Genomic DNA, 21,926 nt, shown 5'->3' on the forward strand with positions numbered 1-21,926 from the left:
GTTGTTTAAAATAAAAAAATGCTTCTCAATTTGTTGTCTGCCTTTGGTTGATTTCCAGTGTGTTAAAATGGTTGTTTTTGACAATTTTGTCTAGTTTTATACTTGATTTTTGTAGAAAGGAATTGCTGACATCTTCATACTGCTGTAATGAGAGGTCCTTTTTTAATTTCATTTTTTGTTATTGAGGTATAATTAACATGCCATAAAATTAGTCACCTTTAAAATTCACTGGTTTTTAGTATATACACAAATCACTGTATTTAAAAAATGGTGAAAGCTAAATAAGGTTACTATCTTATTCTAGAACATTTTCATCACAACCCACAAAAGAAACCCCTTACTTATTACCCCTTTTTATATTTGAAATGTAAATTTTTTCAGAACTTTCAGATTCAGGTTCCTTTACATTAATTTGCCAGCCATTTTTTGAGCTCTTTCAACTGGACCCAACTCTTTCTTCAGCTTTTAAAAATTTTTCTTCGTTTCCCTTCTGTAAATTATTTTGTATTTATCTTTTATCCCTTGGACTTGTCTTCTGTGTCTGGATATCCTTCATTTTATCATACTCATCTCTTTATTTCCTCAGAGTGCTAAAACAATTTCTTTCTTTTTTCATGGAAAGGCATTTTATTTTAAATATAGCAGGGTGTACATGTCAATCCCAAACTCCCAATCTGTTCCTTCCTCACAACCCTCCACCCTGGTAGCCATAAATTTGTTCTCTAAGTCTGTGAGTCTGATTCTGTTTTGTAAATCAGTTCATTTGTATCAGTTGTTTTTAGATTCTACATATAAGCAGTATCTTACATTTGTCTTTCTGTCGGACTTCACTTAAGTATGATAATCTTCAGGTCCATACATGTTGCTATAAATGGCATTATTTCATTCTTTTTAATGGCTGAGTAATATTCCATTGTATATATGTACCACATCTTCTTTATCCATTTATCTGTTGATGGACATTTAGGTTGCTTAAAACAACTTCTTAAGACCAACTTTTAATTCATAAATTTGATTTTCTAGGTCAAGATTTGCTGCCTCTGTTACCTATGCTAAAATTTCTAATGGTTGGCACTCTTGCTTTATTCTTTTATAAATTTATTTATTTATTTTGGCTGCGTTGGGTCTTCGTTGCTGTGTGTGGGCTTTCTCTAGTTGCGTCGAGCAGGGGCTACTCTTCGTTGCAGTGCACAGGCTTTTCATTGTGGTGGCTTCTCTTGTTGTGGAGCACAAGCTCTAGGCATGCGGGCTTCAGTAGTTGTGGCATACAGGCTCAGTAGTTGTGGCGCACGGGCTTAGTTGCTCCGTGGCATGTGGGATCTTCCTGGACCAGGACTCGAACCTGGGTCCACTGCATTGGCAGGTGATTTCTTAACCACTGCACCACCAGGGAAGCCCCGCTTTATTTTTCATTAAAGCAATCTCTACTGCTTTCAAATTATTGTCCTTTCATAAATTCAGTAGTCTTTTTAATATCATTAAAAATAAGAATTACTCGGGCTTCCCTGGTGGCGCAGTGGTTGGGAGTCCGCCTGCCGATGCAGGGGACACGGGTTCGTGCCCCGGTCCGGGAAGATCCCACGTGCCGCGGAGCGGCTGGGCCCGTGAGCCATGGCCGTTGAGCCTGTGCATCCGGAGCCTGTGCAGCCACAAAAGTGAGAGGCCCGCGTACTGAAAAAAAAAAAAAAAAAAAAAAAGAATTACTGTTAAAATATTTTTTATTTTATAGATGCTTTTTTCTTTTCTAGAATTAGAAAACTTAGTGTTGAGTTTATTTTTCCCTCTTTCCAGTGTTTGTATTTAAATTATTATTATATATTTTTAATTTATTTTTTTGTTTTTGTTTCTTTTTGCTTCATATTTTTTATGTTTAAAAGACTTTAGGGCTTCACTGGTGGCGCAGTGGTTGAGAGTCTGCCTGCCAATGCAGGGGACACGGGTTCGTGCCCCGGTCCGGGAAGATCCCACATGCCATGGAGCAGCTGGGCCCGTGAGCCATGGCCGCTGAGCCTGCGCGTCCGGAGCCAGTGCTCCGCAATTAATGAAAAAAAAAAAAAAAAAAAAAGACTTTAGTTATGAAAAATTTTAAACATTTTCAGAAATAGAGAGAATAGGATAATAAATCCCCTCATTCCTATTTTATACATTCAATAATTATTAATTCATGAGCAGCCTGTTTCATGTGATCTTCTACCACTTTTTCCCACTAAACTTAATTATTTTGAAGCAAGTCCTGGACATCTTATTTCTTTCACAGATATTTCAGCATTTATCTCCTAAATCGACTCTCTCTTTAAAACATAACCATAATGTCATTATTACACCTAAATTTTAAATTTCTTATGATCATTATTATATTGGTCTATCCATAGGTTCTTCCTGTACCAGATTCTCTTCATAAATCAAAACCAAAACTGGCAAATGTCAGTTCTTTGAGATCTAAAACAATTTGTTTAAAAGTAGTCCTTTGTTTTAAGAACCTTATGTATTTGTATTTACATGGAAGACTATCTAAACTATATTAAGTTAAAAATCAAGTTGCAAAATACTGTATCTGATATGATTATACACTTCGGGGGGAAATTATTAGTATTCACAAATTTAAGAAAAGCTGAGGGAAAGTGGGTCTCTCACGAATGGATTACAAACCATGTTCAGTTTCTGTTTTTTATAGTAACACTTTTATAAGCAACATGTAACACTTTTAAAGCAAAACCATAGTAAAGATTAAAGAAAAACAATGATCCATTAAAAATTGGGCAAAAGATATGAACTGACATTTTACCAAAGAGCTGATTTGTAAGGTAAATAGGTACATGGAAAGGTGTTCAACATCATTAGCCATTAGGGAAATGCAAATTATAACTACAGTGAGATACCAGTATACATCTATTAGAGTAACTAAAATAAAAACTAGTGAAAATACCAAATGCTGGTAAGGATGTAGAGAAACTGTCCCTCACTTACTTGTGTGTGGGAATGTAAAATGGTTCAGCTATGCCAGAGAATTTTTTGGCAGTTTCTTATAAAGCTAAGCATATACTTATAAAACTAAGCATGCACTGAACCATACGACCCCACAGTCACACACTTGGGGCACTTTTCCCAGAAAAATGAAAATTTAAGTTCACACAAAAACTGATACACAGATAGATGTTCATAGCAGCTTTTATTTGTAATAGCAAAAAAGTGGAAACAACCAAAATGGCCTTCAGCAGGTTAATGGTTAAACTCTAGTACCTCCATACAGTGGAATACTACTCAGCATTAAAAAGAAATGCGCTATTGATACAACAACCTGGATGGATCCTTGGGCGTTACGCTTAGTGGAAAATGTCCGTCTCAAAAGGTTGCATAATAAAGTTCCATTTATATGGCATTCTCAAAATGACAGAACTATAGTAGAAAACAGATCTGTGGCTTCTGGGGCACAGGGAAGGGGAAGGAGTGTGACCGTGATGGGATAGCACGAGATAGTTCCCTTTATGATGATATGGAACAGTTCTGTGACTGTGATGGTAGCTACACAAACCTATAAATGAGATAAAATTGCATAGAACCACACACACACACACACACACACACACACACACACACGTCAATGTGTGCAAGAAATGGTGAAGACGGAATAAGGTCTACAGTCCAGTTAATGATATAACCAGTGCCAATTCCACACATGAAGTTCTCTGTACGAATTTTACAACTTCCTTTGATTTTATAATTATTTGAAAGTAAGAAAAATTTTTAAAGAGATAATTTTTAATGCCATTAGGCTTTCATTACAAGAATCTTAAAGTTCTAATCTTATATTTATTTATTTTTTTAAAAAATTTATTTATTTATTTTTGGCTATGTTGGGTCTTTGTTTCTGTGTGCGGACTATCTCTGGTGCGGTGAGTGGGGGCTACTCTTCGTTGCGGTGTGCAGGCTTCTCATTGCAGTGGCTTCTCTTGTTGCGGAGCACGGGCTCTAGGTGCTCGGGCTTCAGTAGTTGTGGCACGCAGGCTCAGTATTTGTGGCTTGTGGGCTCTAGAGCACAGGCTCAGTCGTTGTGACGCATGGGCTTAGTTGCTCCGTGTAATGTGGGATCTTCCCAGACCAGGGCTCAAACCCGTGTGGATTCTTAACCACTGCGCCACCAGGGAAGTCCAGTTCTAACCTTTTAATCTAGTGATTTCACTTATGGGAAATCTGTCTCAAAGAAGCAATTTTAAGTATAGAAGAATCTTTATAAAAGATGTTCATCCAGAATTATTTGTTGAGTGAAACAATAGAACTATTATTTAAAAAGTAAAACCAGTGAATTAATGTACCCTCCACTTAGTGAAATAGTATTGTGGAACCATTAACATAGTTGAAGGTTTTGATTTAAAATACTTTTAATTAATTTTTCTACAATGTTGCATGCATTTAATAGACAATAGTGAGTTAGACAAGCATAAAATGTATTGATGACTAAAACTGTGCAAATAGGAAGCAATAGTTCATGAAACTATCTGAGATAAAATCTCTAACCTTATTTCAAAACAACTTTATGTTCTAAGTGCTTTATATGTATAAAGTCATGGAGTTCTCTCAGCAACACTGTTAGGTGGTTTTTTCTGACTGCACTTTCACACAAGGACACTGAGGCACAAGGAGGTTAAGTAACTTGCTCAGGGTCTCACGTGCTGCTAAGTGGCAGAGCCAAGATTTGAACCCAGGCTTTGGCTCCAGGGTCTGTAGTCGGTGTTGAACTGTTTCAAGTTTCTGATGGTTTTTCATCACTTACCGCAGCAAGTTCTGCAGGATACTAATTGCCTACAATGGTAATAGGTGTTCAGTGAGGGAAGAGGGAAGGAAGAGTCTGTGGTTCAATAAATTTGTAGGTAAATGAAACTAAATATGTTTCTCTTTTTTATCAGCCTGATGTGGTAATGTATGTTGTGAACCTCTAAGAAGGGGTTATATTATGCAGAATGGACTCAACTTTTTTGATTGTAGAACCTTTTTCACCCCCCTCAGGACCTCTCAAGGGACCAGTGTTCCTGAGGAATGTACCATAGTTGACACTGGCCCATAGAAGAGTCCATGCTCTGACCCACAAAGGAATTCATATCTGGTCCCTGTCTGTCTTCAGCCTACACTGACCGTCTTCTGACCCTTTTTCACCTCCTTGCTCGCCCCAGTCCCAGATCCCTGATTGTCCCCTGCATACCTATGCTTCTGCCTAGAGTGTTACTTACCAGCAGCCGTGGCATCTCTGCCTGGCAGGTTGCTCCTTCAAGTATCACCTGCCTCTGTAAACTTTCCTTGACTCCCTGTGCATGCTCAGACATGCTTTCTGTGAGTTTCTGTTGTTACCTTGTTCATGGCACTGTTATAGAGGTTGGCTCGAGAGTACATTTGTCTGTGGTGAGTCTTTTCATCTCTTCATATTTAGCATCTTCACCAGTGGTGTCTTCTGATAGGTAGTTGTAATTTCTTCCTTCAGCTAGAAAGGACAAATATAGTTTAAAGAATGTTTTATTGTTCTTCTGTAGACTATCTCCTAATAATGATACAAATTATTTTGATGATTAGTGTACCTTATTTTAAGGAATGCAGTGAATTTTGTCAATTTATAGTTGCTGTTTTTAATTTCATTTTTATCCTTTCACTTTTTTTTTTTTTTTGCGGTACACGGGCCTCTCACTGTTGTGGCCTCTCCCGTTGCGGAGCACAGGCTCTGGACGTGCAGGCTCAGCGGCCATGGCTCACGGACCCAGCCGCTCCGCGGCATGTGGGATCTTCCCGGACCGGGGCACGAACCCGTGTCCCCTGCATTGGCAGGCGGACTCTCAACCACTGCGCCACCAGGGAAGCCCTATCCTTTCACTTTTTTGGGTAATGTTAAAAAGGAAAGAGATGAGGGTCCTATCTCTTAAAAGAGACAGCTGGAAACTTTTGGTGCTATATAGTTGCAACTGTAACTCTAAAGTACTTATTTGCATCCCCTGTGCCTTTCATGCTGCTCTGTGTATACTGCATATGATCCAAAGGTCTTTTGTCTCTTTCCAAAGGCATGCCATGTACCAAGAGCACAAAGAAGACTTCCAGGACGAGTGCACTAAGCTTCTGGTTGGCAGTATTGTCATAACCCGATACAACAATCGTACCTATCGTGTTGATGATGTGGATTGGAATAAGACTCCAAAAGATAGCTTCACGATGTCTGATGGGAAGGAGATTACATTCTTGGAATACTACAGGTAGAGGGAAGAGGCTGCGCTTGGGCCTGCGGGTTGGGGCCGTAGTCTCCTGTTCTGTAGGAGGAGTGGCACACAGCAGGACACTTCAAAAATAATTGGATTGGTCATGCACACCAGATTGATGAGCTCATTTGTGGGATTTGACCTGAATTTGCTACCCTTACAGTTTTATTTCTTTCAGTACTTTTTGGAAGTTATTTCGTAAGTTAACCTCAGGGCTTCGAATTGTGTTTCCTTTGCTGTTTTGGTTACAAGTCTGTTTGGAGAGATTAAATTCAAGTCATTAATCATTTGACTATCATTTTGCCTTTCTAGTTACCTAGGTCCTTGAACCTGATACAGTTTTTAAACGAATTCTTTCCTGGACTGTTATCCTATTTCCCCTCTATTTAATTGCAGTGTTAACTTGAGCCTGCTTTTTCCAGTTATGCGTATGCTATGGTGAGTTTCTGATGCGTGAACTTCAGTGACGCACCTCAGTCCTGGTGAACACTTTGACTGTGATGCCATAAGAGTGGTGATGCTGCTTCTGAATTTTTCCCCTGCCTCTGTTTGGCTCTAGCAAAAACTATGGGATCACAATAAAGGAAAAGGACCAGCCACTGCTGATCCACAGGCCCAGTGAGCGACAGAATAACCAAGGGATGGTGAGTTGGAGGTGGAGTTCAGGGTGTCAGGCCTATGCTTCCATCTAAGTTCTCCACCCATCAGCCCTGGGAGCCATGGGACCTATGATTACAGTGGAGCTATGATTACAGTGTGGTTGGGGAAAGCTGTGTAGGGTTTTGTCTGTCTCCTCTAGCCAGAGTTGCTTTTGCAGTCTCCTTAGTGAGGAACTAAACATCCATAGAGCGAGTTAGGTTAAGGAATAAGGAGAGTTTAGTGCTAAAGAAGATGAAAACACTGGGTCCGTTAGGGAAGTTACAGGCATTTTAATAGAACTGGGAGCCAGGGAAAAGTGCCTTGGTACCTGACTCCTCTGTCTTCAGAGTAGAGACTGAAGATCAGTAGGTTAAGATGAGACAGAGGCACCAGCTTGATAGGAGGTATTGTCTCAGCTTATCTGGAGGCTGAAGCGGAACAAACCTTGTAGTTTTTCTAGTTTTTTCTCTCCTTTTGACAATTGGAATATTTTTCTCTTTACCTAATACAACAGGCTATCGTGACTTGAGGGAGAAAAGGGTAAAACACTTGTAGTGTTTCCTGCCCTCTTCTCTGGGGTTTTGTGTTCCTTAGTGTGCCTGATACACCTGCAAGACCAGCTCTGGGCCTGGGAGCTCTTGTACTGGTCAGGGGAAGAAGATTCTCTTTTACTGCCTTGCTTTCCCTCTGTTCTCTCCTCAAAGCTGCTAAAAGGCGAAATCCTGCTGCTGCCTGAGCTTTCCTTCATGACTGGAATCCCTGAGAAGATGAAGAAGGACTTTAGAGCCATGAAGGTGAGAAGTGCCTGCTTTGAACCGAAGACCTTTTTGATAGCAGATATAGCTAGGACTGGGCCAGGTTTGCACGTCACCTGGGCAGGTTCATTTTTCCTCTATATAAAGCATAATCTGTGTCCCTTCCCACACACTGTGAAAAAGCCAATCAGAACTTTCTTTGGAATGTTGTTACAATAGTAGAACGACTGGATTATAAAGTAAAAGGAAACAAATGGTTCTGGCATCACCCTCGCCAATCAGATGGATGACTGTAAGCTGGTCATATGACCATAAATGAGGTTCTTTGAGAGCACTGAATTTTTTTTAACATTTCTGTAAGCCTTCAGTTTATTTGAAGGGAGGAGGAGATAATTTAGCAAAAAGTCAACAAGTGAGAGAATGAAATTAAAGGATAGAAGTTTACACTGTGGGACTCGGGGTGTCCTGGAAGTCTCATGTTGGGCACAGTCTTGTAGGAAATAGCTGGGAGGCAGAGATGTCTGCAGCAGTGTGGGTCTAGACCCCAAGGGCTTCACCTCCACACTGTCTGCTTGGGGCTTTCCACCCGCACACTGCTCTGCTCCCTCTCTCTCAGTCCTTGTCTGTCCTAGTTTTGGAACCCCGGCCCTGTCTCAGATGCCACGTATTGTTTTTAGTAACATCATAAAGAGCTAAAATGAATTTCTGTAAGAGATGTCTTTCATGTTTACCTTCTGATACTTCTGCTTTTAGTATGTAGGTCAAGGCTCCTTCCTTACAACTCTCAGTAACGTAATGATTTTATGATCTATGGGGCTACCTGTATAGCTCCATAGACTCAATGCCCTAATGACTGCCACACAGGGAGCAACAGCTGCACAGTTCATTAGTCCCAGAAGAATGAAGAAAGAACTCACTTACTTGATTCAGAATCTTCATACACACCTATTGGATATTCATTCAAGAATAAATATTTAGAAAACACCTATTATGGGCCACACACTGGACCTAACAAGTGTCTTACGGTGACATTAAGTGGCTAGTATCATGTGACATAAAGTATAAGACTGGATGTGTTTTTCCATTCCATTATGTTGGCCTGCATGCCTGGCATAGGGCATTCCCCCCCACACCCAGATATTAAATAGATGTAATCAAGCCCCCTTACATGGCTTTGAGAAAAAGAATAAGATTTAGATGTCATGGGGGTTCCCTGGTGGCGCAGTGGTTGAGAGTCCGCCTGCTGATGCAGGAAAAAAAACTGTGACAATTTTAAATACTTACTTTTAAGTATGTATGTATATGTATAACTGAATCACTTTGCCGTACAGCAGAAATTAACACATTATAAACCAACTATATTTCAATAAAAAAACCCCAGTGGTTAACCTTTTAACCTCATACTTCATTCACATTCATGAGATATTTATTAAAGTCCTTGGAGATATTTTAAAATTTCTATAGATTTCAATGGGAAGGAGGTTTTCTATGGAAATTTGTTATACATTAGGGTTTATTTAACCTCATACTGGAGAAGGTAATAACTTAGTATCTCCATTTTGATTCTATTTAGGATTTGACCCAGCAGATCAACCTGAGCCCCAAACAGCACCATAATGCTTTGAAATGCTTGCTACAGAGAATTTCAAAAAATGAGACGGCCAACAGTGAACTGACACGTTGGGGACTCTGTCTGCAGAAGGATGTACATAAGGTAAACCAGAAAATACGATGGTAGGAAACAGCATTAACCAAAGATTTTAGAGCTTTGTGAGACTAGGTGATAACTTCCTATCTTGTCTTTATTTTGCAGTTTTTGCTTTATAATTACACTTTTTTTTTGGTCCTAGTCATAATACTTGAATTTCCTTGACTTAATTTGCTAGTATCTCTTACAGATTTTCTTTTGTATTTCCCAGGATCTGAGCTGTTAATTTCCAGTCGAGCAAAAGGAATATTGACTTAAAATTTACCTCATTTTTAGTTTTCCAAACCAAATTATTCTTAAAGTTCTCTGTGTCTTTTTCCATTTTTCCCCCTACGTTTTTCTTTATCTTTCCCAGTAATTAACTTGTGTTTCTTTGAATATACTACTCTCATTCTTTCCGTAGGCATAAAGTCTCAGACTTGAACATTTTAATTTTCGCATGGCCCTTTCTGCCTGCAATTTGCCTGAGTCCATTCTGTTGTATTTTGTGCAGCGTGAGCCATAGCGCAGAGGCTGCATGAGGTGGTGGTGAAGTCCTTGGCTTTGAATCTCAGTTCTACCACTTGCCATCTTAGTTACTTGGAACAAATTGCTTAGTATCTCTTATTTTCTTTATCTGTGAAATAAAGATAATGATTGAGTTAAAGGAATTAAATGGTAAAATCTTCAGCATACTATCTGACACTAGCAAGTGCTCAGTAAATATTAGCTTTAATTACTTTTAATTTTCTTTCTGGATTATACCAAAATAATTTTATCTTTTCTCTAGTTCTCTTGCACTCTGAATTGACTCCTTGTTAAAAACTGTTTCTTTTTTTTTTTTTTTTTTTTTTAAAATAAAAGTAATGGAAAGTCAATAAAGAAAATGTGGGTACTGTGTAGAAAATGTAAAGAAGGAAATAAAAACATCAGTAGTTTCATCACCCAAAGATAATACCTTAGTGATTTATTTTAGACACATAAAAGATAATATTATTTTCGATATATTTTGTTTCCCTAAACTTTTTTTCTGTGAGGATGAATCTTTTCTTAAAAAATTGTGCTTATAACTGTATATGGTTTTGCATCTTCTTTTTCATTTATTATTATATCTTGAACATGTGTTCATGTTATTAAATATTATTTGAAGAGGCAGAAAACTTAAGCCAGAGAAGAGAAAAGTTTATCCATAATCATGCTGCATCAGAATAAACACTGCTAACATTTTGGTATATATCCTTCAGTGTTTTTTGTCTGTGTGTATGTGTATGCACACAATCACATGTAGCATGTTTTCAGATGGTTTCCTTTTCTTTTTTTTTTTTTACTCAGTTTATTTAGAATTTTTTTCCATGTCATTTAATATTTTTCTAAATATTTTAATGGCTAACAGATACTCATTTTATAATAATTTCCTATTCTTTTACATTCAAATTGAATTTAGTATTTTCCTGTTATAAATAGTGGATCTGTGAACGTCCTTGTAACTAAATCTTTGCACATGATGTTTATTTTCATAGTCAGATTTATGGAAGTGTAATTGTTAGGTCAGAGGACATTTATGTTTTTAGTACTTTTTATTACATATTACCAACTGCCTTGTAGAAAGGTTCAGTTTTTTACTTTCATAAGCAAAGGTGAACATTCTTGCTAATACAGGTATTGTTATTCTTTGTGTTAAACTTTTATAATATTAAGAAAATCATTAAAATTTTTTTGATTATAGGTAAAATAAGTATTTTGTTACATTTTTAAGAAAGCAAGGAGTAGAGCTCATAAAAAGTAAAAATCCTACATAATTACATATTCCCCCAGAGATACTCATTACTAAGTGTGGACTCGTTCAGTTTTTATAATGCATACATTACTATTTATTTTTTGCAGAAACAGGATTATATTAAATGCACTTAGAAAGTTATTTTAATAATTGCAAATATCCATCATATTGATATGTCATCAACTTAGTTATCGTCTTACTTTTGGATATTTAGATCTGATTGATTCATTATTATTAACTTTAATTTGGTCCTTCACTATATTTATGCTTTTATTCCTGCTTTTCTTTTGTATAAAGTATAATAGTAGTTTATGTTCAGCCTCATTAAGAAATATTCTCTAATTTTCTACTTAAATTTTTCCCTTAAAATATTCTTAAAGATTATTTTCCTGTTCGCCTTGTATTTATAGGCATTTTACATGAATTCCCTGGTTCTAAAGAGACAGTGTTTTCTGATTCCTTTCTTGTGGACCATGTTGGAAGCTTCAGTAATTAAAGAGCAGCGCCTATCAAAATTCACCTGTATGTGTGTCCAGAGTTGTATTGACGTGGACTCTTACTGCTAACAGTTGCATTTTTCTACCATTTTCAGAAGTTATGACAGGGACAGGTCTATATGGTAGAGTTGACCAGGCCCCAGAACAGTATCAGCGTTTTCCTAAATCGTGTTTACAGATGGTTCATGTCATAGGCACTTTATTTTCTGTTTAGATTGAAGGACGTGTTCTGCCAATGGAAAGAATTAACTTAAGGAATATGTCATTTATCACATCTCAGGAACTAAACTGGATTAAGGAAGTAACCAGAGACCTTTCCATCTTAACTGTAAGTGACTTGTGAGGTGGTAAAGAGAGTTCCAGTATTCCTAGAAGTGTGGAAATTAGGAAGCAGGAATTATTTAGTGTCCTGTTTTTGAGAGGAAGTACCAACTGAATTCCCATCCTGAATTATTTACAAAACAGAGGTCCTTTGAACAAGAGCGAGTTGATGCGTTGGTAGAGGGAAGCCCTTTGCTTGACCACAGACTTAGGACAAGGAAATAAACTGCCGTGGTAATTCATTCAGTGCCAGCCTATTACCCACTCTCTCTTTGTTCTTCCTTCTTCTTTTCTCTTTCCTTCCTCTTTTTCCCTATAGTTTCCATGAAAGAAATAAAATTAAAACAGTTTCCCACCAAGGCAACCAAAGAACAAAATGGTATATATATATTTTTTTCTTTGTGGTATGCGGGCCTCTCACTGCCATGGCCTCTCCCGTTGCGGAGCACAGGCTCCGGACATGCAGTATCAGCGGCCATGGCCCACGGGCCTAGCCGCTCCATGGCATGTGGGATCCTCCTGGACCGGGGCACGAACCCGCGTACCCTGCATCGGCAGGCGGACTCTCAACCACTGCGCCACCAGGGAAGCCCGGTATATAATTATTTTTAAATGTTTTTGGCTCACCTGGTCTCTGTGGCCGTGCATAAAGTACACACATTTGTTTCTAAAACGTTTTTTTTGAAATATATTTAAAGAAAAAGTACATTTATGTATATAACTTGATGAATTTTCACAAGTTAAATAAACCTGTGTAATCAACACTGAGGGTTAAGAAACAGAACTTTACCAGTGCCTCAGAAGCCCCACCCCCATGCTCCTAATTACTACCTACCTGGCACCCTTACCCAACCCAAGAATGACCACTATTCTGACCTCTAACAGCATTGATTTTTTTCAGCTGTGTTTGTACTTAATCTATACATGAAACCATACTGTATATATTCTGTCATGTCTGGCTTCATTTCTTCAGCCTTGTTTGGTAAGTTTCTCCATACTGTTAGGTATAGTTACAGATCTTCGATTCTCATTGCTGTGTAGTATTCCATTGTGAGACTGTGCCATAATCTACTTATCACACACATCTGCATTAGTAATCAGCATTAGATAAGACAGGACTCAAGCAGAGAGAGTGAAAAGCAATTTGTTCTTTAGAATAAACATCTCCTGATATGAAGTTGGGGTGTTGGGGAAGTTGTGGGAAGTACTAAAAATAGCTTGTTGTTGCTCCTAGGTCCCCATGCATTTCTGGGCGCTGTTTTACCCAAAGAGAGCAATGGATCAAGCCCGAGAACTGGTGAACATGTTAGAGAAGGTAGCTGGCCCCGTTGGCATGCGCATGAGCCCGCCAGCCTGGGTGGAACTGAAGGATGATCGCATAGAGACCTATGTCAGAACCATTCAATCCATGCTGGGAGTTGAGGTAATAAATTAATTTGAGTAAATTTTCAGGATGTCCATTCTGAAATAGTTGAATACTTGATTTTTTTTTTTTTTTGCCGTCCGCGGGCCTTTCACCGTTGTGGCCTCTCCCGTTGTGGAGCACAGGCTCCGGACGCGCAGGCTCAGCGGCCATGGCTCACGGGCCCAGCCGCTCCGCAGCACGTGGGACCCTCCCAGACCGGGGCACGAACCCATGTCTCCTGCATCGGCAGGCGGGCTGTCAACCACTGCGCCACCAGGGAAGCCCTTGAATACTTGATTTTAAATTATCTTGGTTATTGATCTGCTGTTGATGATGTCCAGGAATCTGTATCTTACTCATGTGCACGTGAAATACTGAATTAACAAAGTAGTCGTTATGCCCTTTGGTTGGTTTCGCTTCTCTCCTCCTTTGTTGGCACTCTCACTCACTACAGCGTTCTGTTCCTCACGTAATTGGCTGAGATAATAGCTGACTTAACTTCAATTTTTTATCTATATAGAACATGTTGTGCTCAGAAAGCAATTTCCTGGGCCAGGTGCCATCTTGCACGATTCAGTACTGAGCTGTCACAGTCTGGTTTGACTCAAGATTCACATTGCTCCAGTGATGAACTTGGCAGTGGGCCCATCAGCTTGGTCCAGATAGCCGAACGGGGACTACTGGAGCTGAGCAGGTCATAGTGTTCACAACTCAGTAGTTCAGGCCTGCAGTTCTTATCTGTTCGTACATAAAACAGAGGAAGAAGATTAAGGAGGGAAAAAAAGCAGACCAAAAGTTTTTGGAAATAACTAGTCCTTGAATTGAAGAGTCAGTTCTTGTGAGACCAATACTAGAATTGCTATTCTAGTATTGACTAGAGTACTAGTCAGTCATGACTTTTTTCTCTGTTCGTCCAGCGCTCTGGGTGTGTCATCTGTAGCGGCACACTCATGCTCTCTCTTTCTTTGTATTTTCCTCCTGACTTCCCATGCCTTCTTACTCTGCCATGGCCTCCCCCGGGCCTGATCATTGATAAATTCTGCCCTGCTTTCAAAAGAAAAACCCAGCCGAGCACCTCAGCTCCCCCATCTCACGACTTGGCCTCTTCTGTGTATGAGAGTGCATTGCCAACAGTCTTCATGTAGCATGGATATGAGTGTCATTCATAATGTTGACTCCTATTGGTCTTGCTGTCTCTCTGCCATCTCTAGGGCATTCTGTTTTATTATTCTCTCTGTTTCAGGGTCATAAACTCAGATGTCTATGGGAGTGAAGTGGGCCAGGAGGGGACTCTAGGGAACTAAAGAGAGTAAACCCCATGACTGCAGATAACAGCCCAGCATTGTCAAATTGATTTTTAGTTTGTTTATTTTTCAGTAGAAGCCAAAAGTCTAGATTTGCATATGTGTACACCTACCTATGTTTAAATGTTAATTTTAAAAAGACTTGTGAATCATTATAGGGACTAAAAAACCACATCTGTTTCCTAGATCCAGCCCACAGGCTCCCAGCATGCAGCCCATGTTCTACGTGACTTCGGAAGTTCTTTGATCTGATTGCTGGAACATGTGTCCTCTGAGAAGTCTTCATTTAAAATTAATCTTGATTTGGAATTGTATACTGTTGATTTCTGTTTCTGTCATAAAGCGTTGGCAGCTTTATTTCACTTGTGTGCTACTTTACTTTATTGAGATTTTGAAGGATCCTCTGTTCTTAATGTCAGATCTCTTAAGCAGTGAGAGGTAGAAGATGCCGATGTAAGATATTCTTCTGGCAATATCATTCTCTCTCCTAATCAGAAAGTTAGGAAGATCTACGTATGGATTTGGCAGTAGCTTCATTTCCTCTGCATTTGGCTCTGAATCCTTTCTTCTGGTATTGTATCCCATGTTTCCTAGTTAAAGTTCTATGGCATGAATGTAATAAGGTGCTTAGTTTACTAAAGAGAGTGACAAAAAACATTATAGTGTATTGAAAGCATCAACTAATAAGAAACCCTTGCATATTTTTAAGCCTGGTTCTTTTCCAGGGATCTTAAGTGTCCTAATAAATTAATCAGGTAATCAGGACCAGCTCTAGGTAACTTACGGTAACATGTTATGTAGCTAAGCGAAGAAGCCTGGAACCCAGCAAATGCTCACTCAGGTTCAAGGACCTTTTTCTCTGTTGGAATGTCCACCATCTTTGGTTCAGTCCTCTCTTTACCCTAAAGGTCCTGTGGCTTTGCAGACTCTTGAACTGCCCCCGACTGGAGCCCTATCAAGGTCTGCTCAGAGTTCCAAAGCCTGACTTATATATACTTTATCTCCTCAAGGGGAAGATACAGATGGTTGTTTGCATCATCATGGGCACACGTGACGATCTCTACAGGGCCATTAAAAAGCTGTGCTGTGTGCAGACTCCCGTGCCCTCACAAGTGAGTGGAAACTGGCCAGGAGGCACAGAGGGAAACTCTAGCCTCCCTTGAGGCTTGGAAAAGAGGGACTAAAGTAACTATTAGAAGCCAGCATATGTAGACCCACCTGGTGAAACTTTCCTGTTACAGTAACCTGGCTAATAGCAGATGTTCTTTGTAAAATGCTGCTTTCATGTTCCCAAATGAGCACTTTTGCTTGTTCATGGGTGAGTCGCCAGGTGGTTTCACATGACTGGGTTCTGAGAGTATAGGCTTTCCTTTGAAAGGAGAAAGCTGGTTTTCCTACGGAGGTTAATTTTTTTTTTAATCTGCGTGAGATCTTTTTGAAAGTTTTTGTTGGCTGGTTGTTTTTTGGTTCTGATTTGTGTCGTGTGGGCACACACACACAACATGCCTGACCAGAAACTCTAGAATTAGAACTGTTAGTACCAAGTGTATTATCTGCCAGCCGGAGTTTCTTAAACAAATGTAGTACTTGCTCTAGAATTGTTTACATTGTTTGAAAGGTTGATAGTGTCCGCTTTCCCCTCTATTACAGGTCATCAATGTCCGAACCATTGGCCAGCCCACCAGGCTTCAGAGTGTGGCCCAGAAAATTTTACTTCAGATTAACTGTAAATTGGGTGGTGAGCTCTGGGGAGTGGATATTCCTCTGGTGAGTGATGCTGAGATATGTCTTCATTCAATTCAGCATCCCAGAGAGTCCTACCTAGCTGTTTTCCTAATTTTCCACCTAGAATTTTCCTCATTCTCAGTGCTTATAGTCTGAGTGGTTCATTGCTTGTTTCTGTATAGCCCACAAGCTTTGGAATGGTTTTCACATTTTTAAGTGGTTGAAAAAAATAAGACTAATATCTCCAGACACATGAAAATTATATGAAATTCAGTTTTCAGTGTCCTTAAATGCGTTTTTATTGGAACGTAGCCATACTCCTTTATGTACTACCTGTGGCTGCTTGTGTGCCGTAATGGCAGAATTGAATAGTTCCTCCAGAGACGGTGTGGCTCACAAAGCCTAAGGTATTTACTTCTTAGTCCTTCACAGAAAGTTTGCCAGTCCCTGGTCTTGACGATCTCTGACTTTGTTCATAGTGTTTAAAAAATATCAAGTTGATTGCACTCTTTCTCTTCCTTTCCCAGAACTTATTTTCATATGTTGCTTTGGGGTTCAGATAACAATTAAAGATGGGGTGATGTGTTGCTTGGATTTTTGGTTTGTTTTTGTCTTCTAACCCAGAAACAATTAATGGTGATCGGGGTGGATGTTTACCACAACCCCAGCAGAAGCATGCGCTCCGTGGTTGGCTTTGTCGCAAGCATCAGTCTGTAAGTACCACTCCTGGCTCTATTGTGTTTGGTTACCTTATTTTAATGCCTAATCTTACTGTAAAGCCAGAAAAAGTTTTTGAATATTTAATATTGTAGTAAAAGTATACTGAAATTCTTCCTTCTCTATCTTCCTATGATATTAATTTGTACAATCTCTTATCACATGTGTAAGTTTGTTCCCTGACTACAGTGTAACCTCTTTCAGAATGGGGTCTGTGTCTTGCTGTCTTGCTGGTGGTGGGTTTTTTCCCCTAGAAATGAGGGGTTTTGTTTGTTTTTCCTGATAGTAAAAATAAAGCATGCTCATGCAAAAATCTCCAGAAATTTAGAAAGTGAAAATTCCTCATGGTCTAGCCTTCATTAACCACCACCAAAGATTTGGAGTATGTATGTACTTTTAGGTACTCTTTTATGCATATATTAACATATAGGTAGCTGGTATACACATACAAGTGGCACATTACTATGTATACTGTTCCTCATCTTCTTTTATGTACTTAAACTGTATATTTTGGTCATTTTCCCGTATTGACGCAAATAAATCTCCATCAATTCTTTTTAACTGCTGCATGGAATTTATTATATGCTGTAGCGCTATTTATTTAACTAGTCCTCTGTTGGTGGATATCTAGGTTGTTAAATTTTTTCAATTGGAAGCAGTTTTGTAGCAGATATCCACAATTATGCCTGTATTTATTTATTTATTTTTTGCGGTACGCGGGCCTCTCACCGTTGTGGCCTCTCCCGTTGTGGAGCACAGGCCCCGGACGCGCAGGCTCAGCGGCCATGGCCCACGGTCCCAGCCGCTCCGCCGCATGCGGGACCCTCCCGGACCAGGGCACGAACCGGTGTCCCCTGCATCGGCAGGCGGACTCTCAACCACTGCGCCACCGGGGAAGCCCATGCCTGTATTTTTATATTCTGTAGCTGGCTTACATGTATCTTTTCCCTACATCTGTGTGTTTTTACATGTAAAATAAATGCGTTTGCTGGGTACTTGTGTGATTGGTGCATGGAGAAGCCTGTGTATGCTGACATTCAGTTGTGGGCCTTCCTTTGTGAGTGTGTGTTCATCTTCCTCTCTCTCTCTCTCTCTCTCTCTCTCTCCTTGCCTCTGCCCCAGCACCCTCACAAAATGGTATTCACGAGTGGTATTCCAGATGCCTCATCAGGAGATTGTGGATAGCCTGAAGCTGTGCCTGGTGGGCTCCTTGAAAAAGTTCTATGAGGTGAGGAGAACAGCAGTTCTAAAGTATCAGGGTTTTAAGGCCTGCCTTCCTGATCACTTTAAGAGGAAGTCTGATTTAGTGAGAGGGATCCCAACTCGAAGGTGAGTTTCCTAAACAGACTGACAGGCAGCTCAGATGCACTGTTTTCAGGCTTCTACTTGTACAGAGCAGCTTAAAGAGCTCAGTGCTTTTTTTTTTTTTGAGCTCAGTGCTTTGATTTGATTTGGTAAGTAATGACGATTTCCCTGGTTGTCAGCCTGATGCCTGCATGCATAATCTTCAGGCCCTTATCAGGAAAGTCAGGGTAAATTTTAGTAATTGAAGCAGCTTATTAATTTTCTCAGCTTTCTATGGCTGTCATTAGGCGCTGGTTCTTTTCATTTAAGTTCAAGACCAGCGCCTCCCTGAAAATCACCCCTAGAACTCCAAAGAATGCTAACCATGGAGAATTGCTGTCATTAAGCTGATGTTGGGTCTGGAACAGTGAGCAAGCAAGGTACTGGGTTTTGCCTTGGCCAGTACATCAAAGGAAGCACTGATAAGTGGCTTTCATTTCTTAGGGTTCAGTGTTAGCCCTTTGCATAGAGATTAAACAGCAAGAAATTTAATGATTTCGCATGATTAAAGTCAATCTCTAGAACTCCACCTTGTTTCATTTTAGAATAACGTTTCCTATAGTGTCCTTCCAATGGTTTGGTACTGTGTTTCAGTATTAGAGATTATGTAAACCAGAAGTTAAATTTTTGTCCCTGTAGAGGTCCAACCTTCTTGTTGTCGCTATTGTTTGCCTGCAAAGTTGTGTATGTCTTTTCAGCCCTAGCTCAAAGATTAGTTCTGTGAAACCTGTCTCATTTCCCCTCCTCTGCTCCATCCCTTAGCTAGACTTATTTCTTTATGATCCTCTCCCAAGGCCCTCTGTTAACATTCTGTGTAGTGATTATCACATCCTGCCTTTTATTAGTTGTTTGTATCCTTATTTATCTCTCCCTCTGGGTTGTAAATTACTTGAGCACTGTTTGGTTATGTATGGTTCTGTAGTAAATTACCCTAAAACTTAGTGACATGCAGTGAGCAGTTATGATGTTCACTGTCAGGAAGTTGGACAGGGCACAGTGGGCTCCAGTTCTGCTCCATTTGGGCCCCTTCATGTGGTCTTTTCACATGAGCTGGTTTGGGCTTCCTCACAGCATGGTGGCTGGGTTCAGAGCTTGAGCATTCCAAGAGATTGAGAGAGCCAGGTAGAAAACGTGTTGCCTTGTATACCTTAGTCTTGAAAGCCATGTAGCGTCACTTCCACTGCATTCTGTAAGCCAAGTAGTAGTATCATTGTGAATATGCCTGAGTTTTGGAGGAGCCAGTGTGAGGTAGAGGTGGACTTAAAGAAACAACTGATATGCTCTATAAGGCCATTACATATGTTCTGATATTTCTGTACTAATTACTCTTTGCCCCCTTCATCTGTTATAAGGCACTGTTTGTACCTTACAATAAACTTGTGCAGAACTCTTTAGCATAGAAGTTAGCTGGTGGTTAGCTAGTCCTGTTCTTCCTCAGGCCAGTAGTTTTTCCATTTATATTACATCCTGAGGAGGCTTTAACCCAATTTCCCAATATATTTGCTTATCAATATTGGTATTATCATAAGACTTATATACATGGTATAGTTGAATCTTACCAACAAGGTCACCCTACATCATGATGCAGGGCGGTAGTAGACATAACCTGAAATATAAGAGTCAGCAGTGGCACATTACTAGAGACCCACGCAGGCATGAATAATTAGTTCAGTTCATCATTATATTGTAGGACCAAAGTATCTCCCAGAGCCATGCCACTTAAGTTGGCAGGCTTCCATTCAACTTTGTCAGGTTCTGAAAGCAGCAGTTCATTCGCCATTTCAGACATTGGTATACTTGAGCTAACAGACAATGTCACATCTTGCTCTGAGTGTCTTTTAAGGCACCAATGTAATATTGTATTTTCCTCGTTGCACAACCATTTATTCATTCCTTTATCCTCTCAACTACCATTCTTCCTTCTCTGTATTTATACCCAAACTTTTCCATCTTTAAATGGAACATTAGGTTTAGCCACTGTGCTGGTCTAGGATGCTGCCAGCAATACTAGTCTAGCAATTGCCTCCCCCTCAGTCCACTGCCATTCACATAGGGTAGGATTACATAGGTCAGAACGAGTGGGCTGTCTCACCTCCTAGGCAATATAGGTGCGTGTCCTGTGAACCTCAATTTTGCCCGAGGGGGTGAAGGCACAGTCCACCCCATTAGGCCCTTAGGAACTCTAATTACAGTTTCTTGCTTAGGGACTGTTACGGGTTGAATTGTGCCCCCTTAAAAAGATATTGAAGTCCTAACCCCCCAGTACCAGTGAATGTAACCTTTTTTGGAAAGAGTGTCTTGGCCGATAATCAAGTTAAGATGAGGTCATTAGAGTGGGCCCTAATCCAGTATGCCTGTGTTCTTATGAAAAGAGGAGATTTGGACACAGAGACAGACACACATAGAGGAAAGGCAATGTGAAGACACAGGGAGAGCACCATCTACAAGCCAAGGAACACATGAGGCCACCAGGAGTCATAGAATGATAGATTCTCTGTCACAGCACTCAGAAGGAAACAACCTTGCCAACACTTTGATTTCAAACTTTAGACTCCAGCACGGTGGAACAGTACACTTCAGTTAGTGATACATTGTTACGGCAGCTCTAGCAAATGAATGCATGGTTCATCCCAGCTTCTAGCGCCCAAAGTTGCAGTCCCGGTCCGAGAACCACTGCATCAGGTAGTAAAAAAGAGGGTTAACGTCATGTGGAGGAAAACAAAAAGTATTGTCATAGCAGCATCCTTCCCCACCCCTTGTTCTTTAGATGCCCCAGAAAAGGAGAGGAGTTTATCTAGTGGGGACATTCCCTTGGCCCCTGTCATGTTGAATATGAGTACACACTCATAAAATCATGTAAGCTAGCCCTTCACACCTTTATTCCCTTCATTTTAAACAATAAATGTTTCAGTTGCTCATTCTAATTTTCTGTCACACTGTTACTCTGGGGATGAAAGTGTGTTCCTTGGTCTGAGGAAATGTGACTTGGCAGTCCAGAGTGGTATAGTGTCTTCTGTTTTAGTTCTTTTATAGTATTTTGAGAATTTGTATCTACCAGCAGATACGCAAAACCCAGTCCAGAATAGGTGTCCGTTTCTGTCAGGAACCATTTGTAATCTCCTGGAGCTGTAGAGTCAGTCCAATTTGCCACTGTGTGCGGGGCCTTCCCCTCAGGGAATCTGCCCCCAGAGCCATCTGCATTCTCTGTCCTCTTGGCAGACAGAACAGTTTATTGGAATTTTGCACTTCAGAGGGTATGAGAAAAATATGTCTAGATTTAGCCCATTTCTTCATTGCTTCAGCCCTCAGTGTCCACTCATTTCATGGACCCAGGTACCGCTCGAGCAGACACACCAAGATATCTGCTTGCTGGTAAACTACTTTCTGATCCTGGAAGGAGGTAGTTACTCCCCATTCACCCTTCCCCCTACTTCCTGGTAACATCTAATCTGCTTTCTGTCTCTGTGGATTTGTGTATATTATATAGAGATAATCATAAAATACATGATCTTTTGTGTTTGC

At 40.1% G+C, this 21,926-nt stretch overlaps 1 protein-coding gene across 2 annotated transcripts in view; it reads left to right on the plus strand.

Annotated features, from left to right (window-relative positions):
* Positions 1 to 21,926, plus strand: part of PIWIL2 (piwi like RNA-mediated gene silencing 2) — an 87,028-nt gene that overhangs the window by 41,070 nt on the left and 24,032 nt on the right. For both annotated transcript variants that reach the window (XM_024747745.1, XM_024747746.1), the window contains exons 10-19: positions 6,042 to 6,230; positions 6,793 to 6,877; positions 7,577 to 7,666; positions 9,201 to 9,341; positions 11,803 to 11,916; positions 13,144 to 13,332; positions 15,629 to 15,730; positions 16,269 to 16,385; positions 16,968 to 17,056; positions 18,183 to 18,288. In XM_024747745.1, coding sequence (XP_024603513.1) covers positions 6,042 to 6,230; positions 6,793 to 6,877; positions 7,577 to 7,666; positions 9,201 to 9,341; positions 11,803 to 11,916; positions 13,144 to 13,332; positions 15,629 to 15,730; positions 16,269 to 16,385; positions 16,968 to 17,056; positions 18,183 to 18,288 — 1,222 coding nt within the window. The remainder of the gene's footprint in view (positions 1 to 6,041; positions 6,231 to 6,792; positions 6,878 to 7,576; positions 7,667 to 9,200; positions 9,342 to 11,802; positions 11,917 to 13,143; positions 13,333 to 15,628; positions 15,731 to 16,268; positions 16,386 to 16,967; positions 17,057 to 18,182; positions 18,289 to 21,926) is intronic.

Source organism: Neophocaena asiaeorientalis, unplaced genomic scaffold (assembly GCF_003031525.2).
Source record: "Neophocaena asiaeorientalis asiaeorientalis breed wild unplaced genomic scaffold, Neophocaena_asiaeorientalis_V1.1 scaffold429, whole genome shotgun sequence".
NCBI classification, from domain to species: Eukaryota; Metazoa; Chordata; class Mammalia; order Artiodactyla; family Phocoenidae; genus Neophocaena; species Neophocaena asiaeorientalis.